This window comes from Arachis ipaensis, chromosome B7, assembly GCF_059453495.1.
Source record: "Arachis ipaensis isolate K30076 ecotype BB chromosome B7, ASM5945349v1, whole genome shotgun sequence".
NCBI classification, from domain to species: domain Eukaryota; kingdom Viridiplantae; phylum Streptophyta; class Magnoliopsida; order Fabales; family Fabaceae; genus Arachis; species Arachis ipaensis.
Genome location: NC_142442.1, coordinates 17942951 through 17959701, shown reverse-complemented (window position 1 = coordinate 17959701; position 16751 = coordinate 17942951). Strand labels below are relative to the sequence as shown.

Below are 16751 nucleotides of genomic sequence, written 5' to 3'. Positions count from 1 at the left end.
TTACAGCATTTTTGGATAAGTATTGCATCATGGCTGACATATATCAACTGATGTATTAACAGATACAGAAACACAAAGAAATGAGAGGACAAATACAAGGAGAAATCATCCACGACCTCAACCATCTGGGCAGAGGACTGTACCTGGAAAGGATGATGAAGCACCAAGGGTAGAGGTGCCTAATCCGAACAGAGCAGATGGAGACATGGGACCTGAGATGTACCAATACGAATCTGATGAACTGTATAGCCCTCCTGGATCTGATGATGAAGATGAACCTGTTTTTCTGCAATATAACCCGAACACACCATTTGGAAAAATTACTCTGGAGTTGAACATGGAGTTTGAGACCATGGAACACTTTAAAGCAGCAGTGCAAAAGTACAACATTCAAATTGGGAGACAGGTATTCTATCTTAGGAATGAGAAGAAGAGGTGCAGGGTGATTTGCTACGACTCCGACTGCCCTTGGTTGTGTTACTATTCGAGGACCAACTATCCAGCCTCGTTTCAGATTAAGACATTTGTGGATGAGCATACGTGTCCGAGAAGCAACAAGAGTAAGTCAGTGAGTTGTGCCTGGGTTGCTGAGGAGATGGTATCGAAACTCAGAATCCATCCCAATGTGTTACAAAGGGAGGCACAGGAGTGGTTTAAGGTGGAGTATGACATCTCAGTTAATGAGAGGATGATGTACAGGGCTATGGATAAGGCCAAAAATGTTATTGAAGGAACGGAAAAGGATCAATACCTGAGACTTAGAGACTATCTGAATGAAATCATCAAGGCTAATCCTGGGTCAAGAGCCAACATGGGGACTACTCCACAGCAGGAAGGGTTGCCTAGGTTTAGGAACTTGTATGTTTGTTTGGCTGCTTGCAAGCAGAGATTTAAAGCAGGGTGCAGACCCTTCATAGTGTTGGATGGGACGTTTCTGAAAGGTTACTTTGGAGGGCAATTACTAACAACAGTAGGTCAAGACGCGAACAACCAGTTTTTCCCAATTGCATACGGTATTGTGGATACAGAAACTCGGGAAAATTGGAGATTCTTTTTTGAGGAGTTACATACTGACATAGGGGACTATAATGAGAATACCTGGGTTTTTATGTCCGACCAGCAGAAGGTAATATGCACTGTATCCAATCATTGGTGCTCTTATACTCTTACTTGAGTAACTTAAATGTATTAATGCTAACTGCTGAGTTTACCTATGAATGCAGGGATTGATACCAGCATTACAGGATGTGATGCCAGGTGTGAAACACAGATTTTGTTGTATACATATGTGGAGAAACCTGAACAAACGATGGAAGGATAAGGAACTTAAGGGAGCATTCTGGCAATGTACAAAAGCAGACTCAAAACCAGATTTAACCCCAACAATATACAGATAACAATCAACAACAACTCAACCCTCTTCAGCTGCTCCTTCATGTCATTCACCATAGAAAGCACCATCATCATCCTATCCCTTTCCCGGCCATCACTACGCTCCAGATTGATTCTGCTTTTCTTCTTTGGGTCTGCTATGCCCACCATGTTGCTATTCTCCAAAGAAACTTCTCCTTTCACACATTGCTCTTCTATTTCATCCAACTATTGAAAATACCCACAACGTCTTTGTGTGTTCTAGCATGGCACAAAAATTTCATGAATCAGAGTGCGATCGAAAACTAAATCCGAAAAAGTGGAGAAAATAAACCCAAGAAGATTGCATCATTTCGTCACGTATACATCAACATTCTAAGCTTACCTTCCACATAGGGCAACGTAGAAACCATCTATCAGGGTTGCTACTTGTCTTCGACTTTAACGGAACCACTGGAAGGGGACAAAAGCAACACCCTTCGTAGATTTTACTCACAACTCCTGAACCACTATCAACGTCGAAGGCTTGAATGAATGAGTGCTTTCTCACGGTTCCACCTTTTCCACGAGCCCTAGTTGCTTGCATCTTTCAGATTGGGATCGTGTTCTATGAGTGAACGAAGAGAGCAAAATTGGGTTTTAGGGCAAAATTAAATTAGGGCAAAACCAATATTCAATTAGGTTAACTTAATTTTCAGGTAGGCTAAGCATAATTTTAATTACAAATTTCATCTAATATAAAACTGATCTTGTCAGCAAAAACCGGCGTCCATATAAGCATCGTACTCACCGGAGCTATGGTCCGGCAAGCACGTGGACACGTTTGGCAAAAATTTTAATCATTCAGGTACCTTTTTGTCAATAACAATAGTTAGGTACCAAAATGTCAGCGTTTGAATCTTTCGGGTATTGAATTGGTCATTACCTCTAGTGAAGAATAATTAACTGTAGTAAATAGGAACAAAAAGGTAACATTAAACGAAACTGATTAGTCTTTTTTCTGTTTGACTGGATACTGAAAAAAGCCAAATAAAAAAAATAATAATATTAAATGATAAATATTATTATTTTGAGTCAATATTTAAACAATAATAGTTTACAACACATTTACAAAGATTCGCATACATAAAGTACATTATTTGTATTTATATTTACTATAGTTTATACATATAAATTTAAAGATTTTCAATGGCTCAAAGAAAAGGAGTTTAGATCTATGACTTTTTTATGCTTTAAAATTTAAGCAGTAAAACAATTTCTACAACTTTAAATCTACTGTGTCTGCGAAGTTGATTATGCATGAAACAATTTATTTTTGTCTCATAATGAATTAATAGAAAATAGAGCATAGTAGAAAAAAAAACACAAATATATATCTTGATTCAATCATCTTATACAATGTAGTATATCCAGTTTCACTACAACAATAATAAAATTTTTACTATCTTTTCAATAATTACAATTACCAATTTTTTAGGATTCTTCCTAAGGGAGCCACTTAGATAAAAATGTCAAAAACATCTTTTTTTAAAGATATTTTTTAAAAATTAAAATTTAACACATATAATTAATTAAATTGTATTATTTTTATTAAAATTAGACTGGACAAATCAATTTAACAAAAAAATTAATAAATTAAATTTTTAAACCGGTATAAATTAATATTTTTTATAAAAAATTACTACAATATCCCTATTATAAAACACAACTAAAATATCCCTATATATATATATATATATATATATATATATATTGAAAACTTTAAATTCTAACCCTATAACGATAGAGAAGAAAATGGCTAGAATTTAGAATTCTCAAAATTAATATATATAATAAGAGCATTTTAGTCATTTTATATAATAGGGTATTGTAGTCATTTTTTATAAAAAATAATATTAATTTAAACGGATTCAAAATTTGATTCACTATTTTTCAGTCAAATTAATTTATCTGACCTAATTTTGACAAAAATAACATAATTTAAGTGATTATATGTGTTAAATTTTAATTATTAAAAGATCTTTAAAAAAAAGACGTTTTATGCGTCTTTATGGGAGCATCCCTCTCTTCCTAATCCTATCCGAGACAAACTAAACTTTTAACTAAATTTAATTTGGCTATATTCACTCCTTAGACTCTCAACACTAAGTACTCACCTAATTTAACAAAAAAATCTCTCAAAATAATTACAAAAGATATTGAAATCATCTTTGGCCTTTCTCTAAATTAAATTTCTTTGCCTTTTTTTAATGGTTTTTTCTCTAAATTCTTACATTTATGCATTTTTTTTTCATTAATTGAAACAAAAAAAGATAAAATTAAAAAAATCAGAATATTCAATAAAAAAATATGAAAGAGAAGAAATAAAACAAGTTAAAATCTATAAAAATAACCAGATTTTAGAATTCTCAATTGTTGTCTTTATCTTAGCAGAATGCTTTTTTTTAGTGTAGATTGTCACGGCCTTGGACACACTCCAATGCTACCGTGCCGGCACTCGGACTTACTCAACCTCTTGAGCTAAGACCAAATCAGCCTAACCCTCAATACTTAGCAAGAAAGCTAAGAATACAAGAGAAAGGAAGCTTTGGTGGAAGAACACTTTATTGCTCTGGTTACAAATGATTCACACACCTTACACTAACTCTTACCTCCTATTTATAGCCATCCACCTCCTCAATGGATGGTTAAGATCAAATCTAATCAACGGTCCAGATTAATCATCCAGAACCTTCTTTACAAATATCTATCCTACCACAACTTTCCAATTGTTTCTAGATTATTCCATACCACTCTTTATACTTCTATATACATCTACACTCTTCTAGAATACTCTATGATCTTCTAGAGTCTTCTAGAACCTTCTAGGATATTCCAGGAACTTCTAGGATATTCTAGAACGTTCCAAAACTATCTAGAGCATTCTCAAATACTCTAGAAAACTCTACAAACACTGTTAAATTTAACCTTCTAAAATTTACCGTGACATTCTCCCCCACCTAATGCGCAGACGTCCTCGTCGCGTTCTGTTCATGATAGCGCTCTAGGTGTTCTTGGAATTGCCACAGATCTTCGCGAGTTTCCCAGCTAGCTTCGGTTATCGGGAGCCCTTTCCACTTGATCAAGTATTGGATACTTGGTGGCACCCCTCTTCGTCGCACGATGCGATTAGCTAGGATCTCTTCGATTTCTTTGTCAAAGGATCTAATTACCACGGGCGGAGCGCGACTTGAGTCACCTCTACTCGGTTCGTCTTGGTCTCCATGATATGGTTTAAGCATACTCACATGGAAGACCGGGTGGATCTTCATAGAGGGAGGAAGTTGTACTTTGTAAGCAACCTCCCCAACACGTCCAATGATCTCAAATGGCCCTTCATATTTGCGGATTATGCCCTTATGAACCTTGCGAAAGGCTTTGAATTGTTGTGGAAGAAGTTTGATCATTACCTTGTCTCCCACTTGATAGCTTGCATGCCTCCTCTTCTTATCTACCCATTTCTTCATCCTCTTGGCAGCTTTGTCGAGGTAAGAACGAGTGACATCTGCTTGTTCTTCCCATGACTTAATCATATGATAAGCTCCAGGGCTCTTTCCTGAGTAAGAGGAAGAAAGAGAGTGAGGTGTAAGTGGCTGTTGTCCAGTCACAATCTCAAATGGGCTCTTTCCTGTAGACTCGCTCCTTTGCAGATTGTATGAGAATTGAGCAATGTCTAGGAGTTTTGTCCAATCCTTCTGATTAGCGCTTACAAAATGCCTTAAGTAACACTCAAGTAAGGCATTCACTCTCTCAGTCTGCCCATCGGTTTGAGGATGGAAGCTTGCTGAGAAATGAAGCTCCGACCCAAGGAGTTTGAACAGCTCTGTCCATAGTCGTCCTGTGAAGCGTGGATCACGATCACTAATGATGCTCTTAGGCAATCCCCAATACTTCACCACATTCTTGAAGAATAGTCGTGCTGCTTCCTCTGCAGTGCAGTCAGTAGGGGCAGGTATAAAGGTAGCATACTTCGAAAATCGATCCACTACCACGAGAATAGATCCAAACCCCTCGGACTTTGGTAAGGCAGAGATGAAATCTAGAGAGACACTTTCCCACGGTCGCTCTGATGGAGGTAGAGGTTCCAACAACCCACTTGGTGTCTTGTTTTCAATCTTATCTTGTTGGCACACAAGACAAGTCTTCACATAGCTCTCCACTTCATCTCTCATTTGAGGCCAATAATAAGAAGATTCAATGAGTGCTAAGGTCCTTCGCTAACCTTGGTGACCAGCCCACTTGGTGTCGTGGCATTCTCTTACCAACTTCCTTCTCAGATTGTCCCATTTAGGAACGTATAGTCTTCTCCCTTTTGTGTAGAGAAGGTCGTTTTCTAACCAAAATCTTTTGGTCTTACCTTCTCTAGCCAACTCCACCAACTTCTTGGCTAATGGATCGTGATGCAACCCTTCCTTGATGATATGCATAATATCTCCTTCCACGATAGAAATGGCCGCTAACTCAGCCTTGCGACTCAGCGCATCTGCTACCACATTAGTCTTGCCTGACTTGTATTCGAATTCGAAATCAAACTCAGCCAAGAAGTCTTGCCACCTAGCTTGTTTGGGGCTTAACTTCTTTTGAGTTTGGAAGTAGCTTGTAGCCACATTGTCTGTCTTGACGATGAAGTGTGAACCAAGCAAGTAGTGACGCCAAGTTCTCAAACAATGCACCACCGCGGTCATCTCCTTCTCTTGGACAGTGTATCGCCTCTCTGTATCATTCAACTTGCGACTCTCAAAGGCAATAGGATGTCCTTCTTGCATCAGAACTCCTCCAATAGCGTACTCAGAAGCATCAGTGTGGACTTCAAATACCTTTGAGTAGTCGGGTAGTGCTAGTACTGGTCCTTCTGTGATAGCAGCTTTCAACTCATCAAAGGCCTTTTGACACTCCTTTGACCATTCCCAAGAGTGATTCTTCTTGAGAAGATCAGTTAATGGTGCAGCCTTAGCGGAGTATCCCTTGATAAACCTCCGATAGTAATTAGCCAACCCAAGGAATGACCTCAATTCAGATACCTTGTTTGGAGGTTTCCACTCTTTGATAGCCTTCACTTTTCCTTGATCCATGCAGAGAGTTCCATCTTTAATGATGTGTCCCAATAAGTGGACTTAGTCCCTTGCAAAGGAACACTTTTCCTTCTTCACATATAGGTTATTCTCTCGCAAGATCTTGAACACGGTTCGTAAGTGTTCTACATGTTCCTCCAAAGTATTGCTATAGACAACAATGTCATCCAAGTAGACCACTACAAACCGATCAAGGTAAAGTCAAAAAATCTCGTTCATCAAGGTACAGAAGGTCGCAGGAGCATTGGTCAAGCCAAAAGGCATCACCAACCACTCATACAATCCATACCTCGTGACACACGTGGTCTTAGGTTCATCACCATCGGCAATTCTCACTTGGTGATATCCTGACCTCAAATCTAGCTTTGAGAACCACTTAGCTCTACCAAGTTGATCAAACAAATCGTCTATCAAAGGAATGGGGTATTTGTTCTTGATGGTTACCTTGTTAAGTGCTCGATAGTCGATGCATAGTCTCAATGAATCATCATACTTCTTTTGGAACAAGACTGGTGCGCCATAAGGTGCCTTCGATGGACGGATGAACCCAGCATCTAGCAAATCCTTGAGTTGCTTCTTCAACTCATCGAGTTCTGGCGGTGCCATCCTATAAGGTGTTGAGGCGGGCGGCTTTGCTCCTAACTCCAATTCAATCTTGTGGTCTACCTTCCTCCTAGGTGGTAGTTGTTTTGGCAACTCGGGAGGCATCACATCCTTATTTTCTTCAAGGACTTCCTTGATTTTGGGAGGAACGTCTTCTCTTTCGGATGTTGACTCCTCTTGTAATAGATCCAAATATATAGTCTCTCCCTTCTTGAACCCTTTCTTGAGTTGCATGGCAGACAGTATTGGTGGTCTGCCAACTTTAGAGACTGTAGGGACCATGCATGGAGACCCTTTCTCCATGACGCATACTACGTCGTAGTATGGCATAGGTATTATATTTGCTTTCCTTTGTAAATCGAGTCCGATGACTATTTTAAAATCGTCCATGGGTGCTACTGAGAAATCCACAAGGCCCTTCCAAGAACCAAGAGTCATCTCAACCCCTTTTGCTACTCCCTTAAGGGGTTCACCCTTGGTATTCACGGGTTTGAACCAACCATTCTTTTCGGTGATCTTCAACCCAAGCCTCCTTGCTTCATCAGGCGTGATGAAGTTGTGTGTAGCACCAGTGTCGATCATAGCCATGACAGGTTTTTCATTGATAAAGGCTTTGACATACATCAAGCCTTTCTTTTCTACAGTGCTTGCCTCTTTTCTCTTCACAGCATTTATGTGTTGGATAGATCCAACACACTCAGTTACTTGAGTTTGAGCTTCTCGTTCCTCGGCGATAGATGCCAAAGTTCCTAGCTTGGGACAATCCTTCATTTGGTGTGGTCCCTTGCACACGAAGCATCCTCCTTTGGGCACGAAAGCCTTCTTCTTTTCTTCGTATTCTTTCTTTGAAGAGTATTTTCCTTCCTTCTTGGTTGAGAAACTCTTCCCCTTGTCTCCCCCACCTTTAGTAGAACTAGGCTTGGAGGATGACTTGGGTTTAGAGTCTCCCTTATGATACTCAATGAGTGATTCGGCCACCACGATGGCCTCATCGACATCCTTAACATTCCTTCTTTGTAGTTCTTGCTTTGCCCAAGGTTGGAGTCCATCAATGAAGAAGAACAATGCATCCTCTGATGCTAAGTTGGGGATTTGAAGCGTGAGAATAGTGAACTCCTTTACGTAGTCGCTAATCGTACTCTTGTGCTTCAACTCCCTCAACTTTTTCCTTGCTTCATAAACCACATTCTCAGGGAAGAATTGTCTTTTCAACTCCCTTTTGAAATCTTCCCATGTGACTATGTTGCAAGTACCCTTTTCTATATCTACGCACTTTCTCCTCCACCACAAAGTAGCATTATCAGAAAGGTAGAGAGCTGCAGTGCGTACCTTTATTGCTTCTTCGACCACCCCTTGGCCTTCGAAGTACCTCTCCATTTGCCATAGGAAGTTCTCCACCTCGCGAGCGTCCCTTACGCCCTTGAACTCCTTTGGCTTGGGGAGATCAATCCTTGTCGTCTCCCTTATAATGGTTGGTCGAGATTTTGCCTCCTCGAACCAAACTCGAACTTCCTCAAATAGCTTTAAGGAATTCTCAAGCTTCTCTTCGATTTGGAGCATGCTTTCTTTGAAAGCATCTAGTTCTCCTAACACGTGAGCCTCGAGGGTCTCCTTATCATGTTCTATCCTTTGGAACCGCTCATCCATAGAGGATAGAACCTTCTCCAACACAGAAACTCTCTCTTCTAAGAAGTTAGAGTCCTTACCTCTAGGCTCACTTGAAGAACGGACCTTCTTGCCTCCCCATTGAGAAGGAATAGCATTCCTTCCCCTTTGAGACTCAATATGCTCCATGGTGATACTAGAAGCCATACCCACAAATCACTTGTGCTCCCTCTCGAACCTTGCTCGGATACCAAATTGTCACGGCCTTGGACACACTCCAATGCTATTGTGCCGGCACTCGGACTTACTCAACCTCTTGAGCTAAGACCAAGTCAGCCTAACCCTCAATACTTAGCAAGAAAGCTAAGAATACAAGAGAAAGGAAGCTTTGGTGGAAGAACACTTTATTGCTCTGGTTACAAATGATTCACACACCTTACACTAACTCTTACCTCCTATTTATAGCCATCCACCTCCTCAATGGATGGTTAAGATCAAATCTAATCAACGGTCCAGATTAATCATCCAGAACCTTCTTTACAAATATCTATCCTACCACAACTTTCCAATTGTTTCTAGATTATTCCATACCACTCTTTATACTTCTATATACATCTACACTCTTCTAGAATACTCTATGATCTTCTAGAGTCTTCTAGAACCTTCTAGGATATTCCAGGAACTTCTAGGACATTCTAGAACGTTCCAGAACCATCTAGAGCATTCTCAAATACTCTAGAAAACTCTACAAACACTGTTAAATTTAACCTTCTAAAATTTACCGTGACAAGATGCATTCCTTCTAAAACTTCAAAATTTGAGTGGTGAGGTGTTAGGTTAACTCATAAATTTGGTTTTCTCTCGTTACCTCAATTTAAAAGTATTCGTTATTACATGTAGTGAAATGCGTTGGTCACTCCTAACACAAAGATGAAAAAGTAGCAAAGGTTGACGCCAAGTCAATTGCAAGTTATTTAAGTTGGTCGCTTTCTCATGCACTGTTGTTTAGTTTCTTTCATTGGTGGGAATATGAATGTGTATCAAAAAGAGAGAGAAAGCAAAGAAACTTAGAGGCTAAGCAGATGACTAAAAAATAAAAATAGTGAAAGGGATTTTCTTTTTCTTTTTCTCTTTCTGCAACATAGGACACTTTTAAACTTTAAATTCAAAAGTAAAATATGGGATAAAAACAACAATTCACCTCTATAATTTTAAAAAATATAAAAAAATTAACTTTTAAAAATATTAATTAATATTAGAATTTATGTTTGTAATGTAAAATTTAGAATTATATGTTTATAATTTAAAATATAAAATTTAAGATGAGCGAAATAATTCTAAAAATTTTGTTGATTTTCATCGAAAAAAGTAGTTAACTAGCATTACTTTTTATTTTAATAACCTTGAAAATAGAATCTAAAAAAACTAATAAAGTTGACTAAATATTGATTGAAAAATATTAGTTTTAATTTATTTTCTAAATAGATACTCATATAAGGAGAAGAGATGCCTTAGGAAAGAAGGTTCTACTAGGTTGTGAGCTTTTGCAATATGAATAATTATCAATAATAATATAATATATACACTAAAATTCAATTACGAATTATGTCTTAGTGCATATGTTAATATTAATACTATTATTAATAAAAATTTTAAAACTTTTATTGTAATAAATTTATTGAAAATTAATTTTTATATAATATTTTTTAATTGGCATGTTTAACATATACATTTAGGCAATATATTAGTTAAATCCAAAATTTTATTATATTACTAATACAAGTTGAATTATTTGTCTATTGTAGGTTTACTTATTTTTTTAATTAATTATTTAATTAATTAATATATATATATAAACTGACGATTTTGTATTAGATTTTTTAGTTTCATATTTTTTTATTTTGTCTTGAGAAATATATATTATAAAAATAAAAATAAACACGGAGAGAAAAATATTGTTCAAGATTATATTATGCAGCAGCAACAATAATAATAAATTAATAATAGCATAAAATACAAGTTATAAATTAAACTATTATTATAAATTATAAATTATAAATAAAAGCAATTGTAATAATAAACCATATTAGGTTTTAGGTATACACAATACACTAAAATAACTACTAGTTTAAGAAAAAAAGTTGAAATATTAGTCAAATTTATTATTTTTGGTTAATATTTTTAGTCATTAGTTCAATTCTTTTAATTTAGTAATTTAACAACATATTTTTAGTTTATATTTTTAAATATTATTAGTTGGCTATTGTCAAAAACAATAAATTTTATTGACTCTGTACTATTTCTCTTAGTATAAAATTCAGATTAAAATACAAAATATATATCAATACACAAGGGTTGAATTTGTAGCTAATTTTAGCATACAAATATTATTTTTAATATTTGTAGCTGATTTTAATATTATTTTTAATATTTGTAGTATTAAGTAATTAATATTTTTCAAGAAAATAGTCCAATAATTAAGTAGGCCTCGTAAATAAATAAAGCATTCCCCCGTTTAATTTGCCAAGTAATGTTTTAATTACTACTAACAATTCAACAATATATTTTTAATTTATATTTTTAAATATTATTGACTAACTACAGTAAAAAATAATAAATGCTATTAATTTTCTAATATTTTTTTTTAGTAAAAAACTACTAAATACATAATGTAGTTGATTTTAGTGTTGTAGTATTAAGCAATTAACATTTTCCAAAAAAATAGTCCAATAATTACTACTAATTGCATCTTAACCTTTAAGTTGCTCCTTTAATTTCTCTACCCGGGTCTTTTTCATTCATCAACCGCTACAAGTCTACAACAACCAGATTCATTTTAGTAAGTATTCTTCATTAACATTAACATATACAAGTGATGAATAGTTTCACTATATCTATCAGAGAAGATTAATGGTTTTGCTTTCTTGCTATTATTTGAAATTGATTCAGATTTGTTCTTCATCAATTAGCAAAGGATGTCAAAGACAACTAGGGAGGATCATGATGATGAATCCAGTTTGTTGGATATTGTCTTTTCTTGGACTCTCAAAGATGTTCTGAATGATAATCTTTACAAGCACAAGGTTATTTTAGTCTTTTCTCTTTTTGTTTTCATATTGGTGAAGCTAAGAAATGAATTTAAGAAACAGTGTTTTTAACAGGTTGTTAAGATTCCAGAGACATTCAATTCTGTGAAAGAATACATGACCTCATTCGTTCCTTCATTGATTGAAGAGACACGCAGTGACATATGTTCAGGCTTGAAAGGAGTGTCTAGAGCTCGATTCTGCGAAATCAAGACTGTCAAAATGGACAAAGAGTTCTTCGAACCTCCTAAGAATTTGTTCTATCTCTTAACATTGGTGAACACTAGTGATAATGATGATGTAGATAAAGATGATGTGGAAGAAGGTGGTGAAATTGGAAAATCATATGAGCTTATGTTAGGAGATGTTATTGCATTTACTCCTGTTAGACCAAAATGCATAGATGATTTAAACAGCCCCAAAAACTTCTACCATATTGGTTATGTTGTTAGGCCAAAACGTGCATATGACAATGTAATTCCAATTTTGTCCTCCAAGCTCATGGAGACTAAGAATGAATATGACAGAAGTGGTGGTGTTAAGAAGCTTTATGCTGTGCATCTTATGAACATTCTAACAAATGTTAGGATATGGAAGGCATTGAATTCACAGCTAGAGGATGCAGACATGAGCATTATTGAAAAGGTGCTAAGACCTGACACGAAGGTAAGGGAAAAAAATATATATATATATATTCTGTATATTGAGGTTGTGTATTTAGGTTATGTTTATAGTTTATTGTATATCATTTTTTAACTTTGGTTTGATGGTGAATTACTTTGTAAATACAGATTTATGCAAATGAGTATTTGATGTATCTAGAGATTCTATGATTCACTAGGTGTAAATACATTACATAAATCTAGTGCATGATATGGACTGTTTTAAATTTATCATAATCTGAATGCTTCTAAGGCTGTCATTCCCTTAATTGCTCAAAACACTGAGGTAATAACATGTTACATGTTTTCTTTATTGTTCCTAGATTGGAAGAAAATGTCAAATATGCCCCTCAGAACTAAACGTTATTGGCACTTCAAGCATAAGAAATATGATTCAGTCTCAGAATCTCAATGAATCACAAGAAGATGCAGTTTCAAGCTGTGTGAGCATGACAAAATGTCACCATAACAGCACCATTAACCTTGTATGGGGACCTCCTGGGACTGGGAAAACCAAGACTGTGGCTTGTATCTTGTTTTCCCTTTTGAAGCTTAGAGTCAGGACATTAACATGTGCTCCAACTAACACGGCAGTGATGGCGGTTGCGTCGAGGCTGCATAGCCTTGTTAAGGATTCACTTGAGCATGAATCATATGGTTTTGGCGACATAGTGCTATTTGGCAATAGTTCTAGAATGAAGGTTGATAGTTATCTTGGCCTTAAAGATATCTTTCTCGAAAATCGTGTGAATAATCTTGTTAAGTGTTTTGCTCCACTAAGTGGTTGGAAACATAGCATCGAATCAATGATTCAACTGATTAAGGAACCTAAGAAGCTCTATAAATTGTATCAGAAAGAGGAGGGCCTAATGCCATTCAAAGATTTTGTGAAGCAAGAAAACAGCACTGTTGAATTCCAGTATAGCCTATACAAAATAAGGAACTGGCTCTTTGGTGATTCTAAAACATTGAAGGAATTTGTGAACATGAAATACAGTGACATTGCAGAAAAGTATCATTCTCTCATTGAAAGCTTAATGACATTTAATCAATTTGTGAAGAAGAAATACAGGGAATTGAAAGGAAAACTCGAGTTCTGTATGCAGACTTTGTACACACACATGCCAACATCTTTTATTCAGATCAGTGATGTGAGGAGAATGACTAGAGCTTTTGGTTTTCTTAGATCCCTTGAAAGTTCCTTGAATCATGTTCCGTACAGGAAAACTCTGAATTATAGTGATGATGATGATGAAGAAGCAAATGAAGAAAAAGAAATTCTTGACTACTTGGGGTGGCCAAGCCTGGAAAGAGAATTATGTGTTGGAATACTAACTTCACTTTCTCAATCAGTTTTCATTCCAAGGACTAATGACAAGCATGGAATTGAGAAATTTTGCTTGTCGAATGCTTGTCTGATTTTCTGTACAGCATCAAGTTCTGTAAAGTTGTTCACAAAAGGAATGACACAACTGAAATTTCTGGTAGTTGATGAAGCAGCCCAGCTTAAAGAATGCGAGTCAACCGTACCATTACAGCTCCCAGGCCTTAGGCATTGTGTCTTAATCGGCGACGAGAAACAACTTCCGGCCTTGGTTAAAAGCAAGGTACTGAGCATTGTTTCTAAATAGTTAGTACTTTTGTGATCTTAATTGTTGTTTACTGAATCTTGATAATTTTTTATGTGTCTAATGTTTTTTAAATTGAATAAAATCTTATAGATTGCTGAGAAGACAGAATTCGGAAGAAGCTTGTTTGAAAGGTTGGTGATTTTAGGAAATGAGAAGCATATGCTGAATATTCAGTATAGGATGAGTCCTTCAATTAGCTTATTTCCAAGTGAAGAGTTCTATGAAGGAAAGCTTTCTGATGCTCCAATTTTGAGTAATTTAAGCTATAACAAAAAATTCCTTGAAGGAGAAATCTATGGCTCTTATTCATTCATAAATGTAGCTAAAGGCAGAGAACAAATTGGTCTGGGACATAGTACAAAAAACACTGTTGAAGCTGCAGTTATTTCTGAGATTGTTGGAAACCTCTATAAAGGTTGCTATGTTTTCTCACCTTTTCTTGTATAATTAACTATGTCACCTAATTTTTATGTGTGTTCTTAGTAGTGTAACAAAAATTTTTTTTTTGGCAGAGTTTGTGAGGACAAAGAAGAAAACTAGCATAGGAATCATATCTCCTTACAATGCTCAAGTTTATGAAATTCAAGAGAAAGTTAAGAATTACACTTCAGTTTCTGATCCTGATTTCAGTTTAAGTGTTCGTTCCGTCGATGGCTTTCAAGGCGGCGAAGAAGACATTATCATAATATCAACAGTTAGAGCAAATGGTGCTGGAAAAGTTGGTTTTCTTTCCAACAGACAAAGAACAAATGTGGCATTGACAAGAGCTAGGTATGTTAAACTAAACTACCACCTTAATTTATAAATGAGAATATGCATAAGGTGATTAAAATTTATTGTTTGATTTTTGTAGATATTGCCTTTGGATTGTTGGCAATGGTTCAACATTGTTTAATAGTGAGTCTATATGGAGTAAACTGGTTCTTGATGCTAAGAAAAGAAATTGTTTTCACAATGCTAGTAAAGACAAGAAATTGGGTCAAGTAATTGATGATGCATTGTTTGAGATTGAACTTCTTGAAGAATCTGCATCAACATTTAAGAAACTAAGCCTAGGGAGTAAGTCAGAATTTGGTGGTTCATATTCAAGGTAAAATGTTTGTTGCCTAGCTTAATTTGTGTACAGTTTTGTATGATTTTTCACTTTTGACTTTTGAGGATCTAATATTCTTGTATAAATTTTCAGAAAATCTTCACGGAACAGGCCAAGGAAGTGTTAATTCGGTTTATGATGGACCTGGTGGATGCAACATCGTCAAGGAGCTTAGCTTCTTTTCAACTTGTATATTTAATTCTTTTGAACTTATTAATCGTATCAATTGGTGTTTTCTTCAATTAATGTTCAGACGGATAGTGTGGTTTACATATAAACTATAAACCTGTTGTTCTTTGGTGCCAAGAAAGTAGAAAACCGTGTTGTGTGATAACTGATTATAAGAAACTTAATTTTAACTTTTAGTATTTATTTGTAATATGTTTCATGTATGTCTTCCTTTGGATACTTAATACATTTGGGTAATTGGGTATGTAATTTTTACTATCTTTTAAGTATTATATACACTAATTTTTTAAGACTCAACGTAATCCTATCTGAGACACATCAAGCTTTAACATAAACTTGATTTGGTAACGTAACTACCTAAACCAGACACACTAAGTGCTTACCCAACTTAGTAAGGGATACCTCTCAGGTACTTTATACAAAATAAAAATACAACTAAAAGAAATATGAAATTACTCTTGACTTTTTTTTCAAGTGTTTTTCTCAACCTTTTTCTCTCAATGGTTTTTTCTCAATGCCTCTCTTTCTTGCCTTTTAGTAAAAACATGAAGGAGATGATGATTCACAGCCTTGACTCTTTATGCTAAACCCAACTTCTGAACTCAAATCGTTATTCTTCATCTTGGCGGAGTGCTCCCTTTAGTGGAGGTGTAATGCTTCCAAGACTTTAAACTCTATTTGTGAGGTTTTTCTCTTCTCTCTAATTCGGGTTCTCTATCCTTCAACTCTAATATGATTCATTTTCCTTTTTGCATCTTCATCAGAGCCACAGTTAGGGTTTTCTCAAAGTCAAATTCTTGGACCTTGGTCTAGCAGAGATCCTTCATTCTCTTTCTTCAATCAACCCTTAAATTAGGGATTTCAAATCTGATCATTTGCTTGACCGAGGAGGATAGAACAATAGAAATTGATTTGTTCAGTGATAATCCCAAATCCAAACCCTTGAAATAGTACTTTGGCCTCAAGTAATATTTGTAGGCTATTAATTTACAGCAGATAAAGTTCAGCCACCTCTTTTCTCTTGTTACCCAAAATAGTGGTGCAGAAAATTAGAAAAGAAGTGAAGAAATCAACTTACATGCAAATGAAAACTAATTACTTTTAACCTCTGACTTAGCTTAACATTCTCTTGATTAGTTTGATTGGATATTGCTTTCTTGACTAGCTTTCTCTTTCTTTATTCTCTGGTATGTGAGTTCGAAAATGAAATTCTCTCTCTCTTGTGTTTACCCAAAGTGCATATGAGAAACCTAGTTTAGGTTTAATTCACTGAAGCTTGGTTGGTATTGGACTTGGTCCATGGGTCATGTTCCATTCAGCACACTTGAGTGCATTTTGCTTCATTGGTTTGGGCTGCAACAAAAATAACTTTGGGCCTGCACACTTGAATTAATTTATCA

General features: G+C 35.7%; 2 protein-coding genes across 3 annotated transcripts; one reads left to right on the top strand and one right to left on the bottom strand.

Annotated features, from left to right (window-relative positions):
* Window positions 1-6683: 6683 nt before the first annotated feature.
* On the bottom strand, window positions 6684-9082 carry LOC148550481 (uncharacterized). The gene has a single exon (XM_088494198.1). It carries the CDS (start codon window positions 8895-8897, stop codon window positions 6684-6686), a length of 2214 nt encoding a protein of 737 aa, XP_088350324.1. The 5' UTR covers window positions 8898-9082.
* Window positions 9083-11399: 2317 nt separating this feature from the next.
* On the top strand, window positions 11400-15466 carry LOC148550480 (helicase SEN1-like). Of its 2 annotated transcripts, none has more exons than XM_088492728.1 (8): window positions 11400-11529; window positions 11640-11773; window positions 11852-12442; window positions 12762-14045; window positions 14160-14484; window positions 14582-14840; window positions 14923-15159; window positions 15256-15466. In XM_088492728.1, exons 2-8 carry the CDS (start codon window positions 11666-11668, stop codon window positions 15287-15289), a joined length of 2838 nt encoding a protein of 945 aa, XP_088348854.1. In that variant the 5' UTR covers window positions 11400-11529; window positions 11640-11665; the 3' UTR covers window positions 15290-15466. The 2 variants fall into 2 exon arrangements, with proteins under 2 accessions (XP_088348854.1, XP_088348855.1); XM_088492729.1 differs by having other exon boundaries at window positions 11462-11529; window positions 11660-11773.
* Window positions 15467-16751: the final 1285 nt, after the last annotated feature.